The 4,094-nt window shown below is 35.9% G+C and overlaps 1 protein-coding gene across 1 annotated transcript; it reads right to left on the bottom strand.

Moving 5' to 3' along the window:
• Positions 1-513: 513 nt before the first annotated feature.
• Positions 514-879, bottom strand: LOC149667060 (uncharacterized). Its single transcript, XM_089841681.1, has one exon. The coding sequence runs from the start codon at positions 877-879 to the stop codon at positions 514-516; it is 366 nt and encodes a 121-aa protein (XP_089697807.1).
• Between the last annotated feature and the right edge of the window lie 3,215 nt (positions 880-4,094).

Below are 4,094 nucleotides of genomic sequence, written 5' to 3'. Positions count from 1 at the left end.
AAAGCTGCAACGTTTTGACCTTCCATGATTCTGCATTCGTCGCCTTCAAAGATAACAGTGTGTCCTGTCTGCGTCAAACGGTGTACAGAAATTAAGCTGCCTCCTAGTTTTGGAACATAAAGGATGTTCTTCACAGCTATGCTATGTACTTCTCCGTTTGGAGCGAGGCAGTCAATCATGCAATCGCCAATCCCTTCCGCCATTATGATTGAGTCGTCGGCGAGATGAATCTTCTCTGATTTCGGCGTTATGAATTTGAAATTCTTCCGATCGCTGGACATGTGACTGGTGGCCCCTGAATCCACATACCATGAATTCGCTTGTGAGCCATTCGAAGCCTTGAAGGCTGTATACTCCCCGCTCGTTCTCTTTTCTACCGCTGCTTTACTTCGCTCACTTCGGGATGCAGCATGTTCTCGATCCAGCTTATCTTTGTAGCTTCGGCAGTCCTTCATAAAGTGCCCTGGCTTGTTACAATGATAACAGACTCCTCTGCTTGGACGACGCCGTTGATTATTGAATCTTCGACCTTTGGTCATCGTCCTTGAAGCGCATTTGATGCATCTTCCGTAGCAGGAATAATTTGCTTGTGATGTTCGCTTCCTCATGTAGCTTCTGGAGTGTCTCCCACATGGAATGGGCAGTCTTTTCGCGAACGATATGAATTAATTGATCGTCTTCCACAGACAGTGCTATAGCAGCTTGGGCTTGCTTGTCTCTCTTATCCCAGTCAGCAGGAGGTTCCGACGTAGGCTTCGCTTTCTCGACGACTTCCCATAGATTGTCTCTCGTCAGTACCATCTTCATTTTGAATTTCCATAGTTGATAGTTAGTATTGTTCAACTTCGTGACGAGAGATTTCAAGTCGCTTGAAGCCATCTTGAATACGTGTTGACCGAAGACTAAGTCTTATACTACTATACAAACTGGTACTCGACTGTCCTTAACATAAGTATTTACACGTGGCTGAGCCCATAACCTGATAGATTTTCATAGCCTTATACCTAACTTATATTAAAGAGATAATCCATAAGGAAGAGAGAGACCAAATAAAATAACGAACAGTTTATTAAACAAGTGAGAGAGTGAGACTGAAGTGATTAAATGATAACATTACATTGCTAGTTATAGCCGTTACTAAAAACATTATTAAGATATTATTAACCGGTTAAAAACTAACATCGCATTTCTTACGTTACAGAGTTAATATAATCCGAGTAGATAAGAGTCGATTTCTCCAACAGTTTTTAAAATAAATACCATTTAATATACGATATGTACAATCTATCAAGCTTTCACTTTTTATTTGTCGACTCTGACAGAACTTTATATCACACTGCATTGGAGAATTACTGAAACTCACACTCTTCGGCGTGGTTCCCCTTTTTAAAACGAATTTGGTTAAAGCTGGTTTTCACCCACCAAAGGGTCAAGAAACTGTAAAAATAATACCCCATAATTCAGTGGAAAATTCCTCAAGAAAAAAGATAATAATAAAAAACTGTCGGCAAACCGTTTTCACTGAAACTTGAATGATATCGTTTCATCATATCATATTTTCAGCAAATTAAACTATTAAAAAACATCTGCAGTTATATTTTCTAAATAATTGAAAATTATAATCATGTTGTCAAAAATAGCCATTATGACTTTCTGAATTTTCATTTATTTTTTAAAGTTTTTGTCTGATGGGACAGTATTTTTTAATTACCCCAAAATAGATTCGGTTCATTTTGGGACTGTGTCTAACACAATACAACGTTTAAAACAATTTACAAACATTACAAAATTGCTCTATTTGAAACACGATTAGTTCATTAAGCTAGAGACTACCATATTAAACGAATATACTTTGAGGAGGGAGGCGTTTTCAAATGGTGGGCTAAAAAAAGAGTGAATTATAATTCAATTCTGGTGTTTCGCAAAGTGTTAAAGTGACATCTTTAGTCTTATTATAAATATATGACTCATATTTACACCTTAATTTTACTCATTTAAATTTCAGAGAGCTATAATTTGAACCGCTTCTATATTTGATTTTGCTCTATACGACCTGGTTATAGCCTGTGTTAAACAAACTTTTATTAGACTAGACGCATAGAGACTGTCAGTCAATAATTATTTGATATCCAACAATGACATAATGAGCCACCTTGTGGCTTATTTCAGAGAAATACAGTTTGTCAATTTTTTGACTACACCATTAAAAGTTGATCAAAAATCTCACGACACGAGAACGTCTTTGTCTTTGAGAAACAATATGTCACTAGAAAACAATTTTTAAATAAACGAATTTTGAATTATAACAAGTATTTTACGCAGCAAATTATAACCAATATTATTTTAAAAAATTTGAAAGAGGAGAGTCGATATCAGAATAAAATTTTTGTTTCATGCTATTGTTACTTAGTTCTAGAAGCCCGTTTCACATGTCAATTGTTGAAGCCGTGTCCTAACTCGATGAGCATTTCCAGAAAGGAAATGGCCATTGACGAGATGTACACGAGAAATATGGCGCCAAAATCACCAAGAGATGTCTTCGACAACACTAAGCCCTGCTTTGTCTTGATGTATTTTGAGCAAGCGTTTTTGTTCAACAGAAAGATGGCTCTTATTTGATGTCCAGTTTCCCAATAGTTCATTATTCTGTCTGGTAAAGCAAATGTCAGCAAATTATTTTACCAATGACATTCTCTCTCACCTTAGGTTGATCAAGTCTTTCAAAGTATTTGAAACCGCCTTGGACACTTGGAAAGCTAAGGTGAACTGACAGAAAGGATCTCTACCGTAATGCAAGTATTTCCTCGCTTTGTAACCGCGAAGGCACATGTATTCCAAATGATAAACGCTGCCAAAGTAGACGGCGTTCCCTTGATTGAAGACGTCGTCATCGTCTACCTTTCATCGATTCATTTTTTGGAATCTTCTTTCGTATTCTAGCAAAATGTCTTTGCGGTATGCCTAATTAAAATGAAAATTACATACTTTAATTGTAATAGCGTACGAGCCAAGTGCGGAAAGATGCCTAGTGATTGGTTATGAAAATACGCGGGGTAAGGAAACGATTTATACTTTGGAGGTGACTGAAGGGTTGATGGGGTCAAATCACCTCCAGTGGACACGGTGCAGTCGGTGCCTTGGGGATATCAGAGCTGTGCTAATAAGCTGACAACTAATTGAATTAGAATTAGCAATTTGGGAAATATATGAACTAATTAATTAGCCAATTAGCAATTAGGGAAATATTTATGAACTAATTAATTAGCCAATTAGCAATTAGACATAGAAACTAATTAAATTCAATTAAAAATTAGACATTTATTTATCAAACTAATTAATTAGAATTACTATTTTCTAATTAAGGTAAAAAAGATACCATAAGTAAACATAATAGTTCAAAAGTGCCCATGGATTTAGTGCTTTGGTAATGCAAAGTTTAATGTTTTAAAACCATTGAAAAACGGGTACGGAAGCCGTGAATTATTCACGAAAAATGAGACAGGCCTCGAGCCTTCCGTCGTGTTAAAATTTGTCTCATTTCTTCATTTTCTTGTCACAGTTCCTATAATGGACTCCTGAGTAGTACAAACATGTGCACCGCTATTAATTCGAGTAGGTAAAACAGTAGAAATTTCGATATGGGGCAGTTGCGAACTACGAAATTTTCTACTAGTACTAGTATTCTCTCATACGCAGTATTACTAGGATTTTTTTTGGTAATTAATTTTACAATTTTAAACAATTTATACATTTGATACATTTTCATTTTGATCAAGCTCTAGCGCGTACAATAATTGGATTGGTCGCTTAATTTCACTGCCATTTCCCATTTTAACTAAACATGATCTTATTTTTGAATCTCTTCTCACCATTGCAGTTTCACCTTTACATGTCTGCCATCTTGGATTAATCGTTTTCATTCACCAATCACATTATTCAGTGATTTGAAAAATAAATTATGACCCGAACTGAGCCCCATAAGTTTCACTGACAAATTAAATTTTGATATAGAATCACGCAACGATGTTCAAGTGCCCAGTTTCAAGTTGCTTTTCAACCAATATTTACAAAGAATTTGTAAGCCACTTATCATT

This window comes from Phalangium opilio, unplaced genomic scaffold, assembly GCF_054372755.1.
Source record: "Phalangium opilio isolate 3A_F unplaced genomic scaffold, DU_Popi_V2 ptg000060l_1, whole genome shotgun sequence".
NCBI classification, from domain to species: domain Eukaryota; kingdom Metazoa; phylum Arthropoda; class Arachnida; order Opiliones; family Phalangiidae; genus Phalangium; species Phalangium opilio.
Note: the sequence above shows the minus strand (reverse complement) of the source record. Positions and strands in the feature narration are given on the sequence as shown.

What these genes read in the sequence shown, in the direction of transcription:
- LOC149667060 (XM_089841681.1), bottom strand. Translation starts at nt 879, where the DNA reads ATGGCTTCAAGCGACTTGAAATCTCTCGTCACGAAGTTGAACAATACT.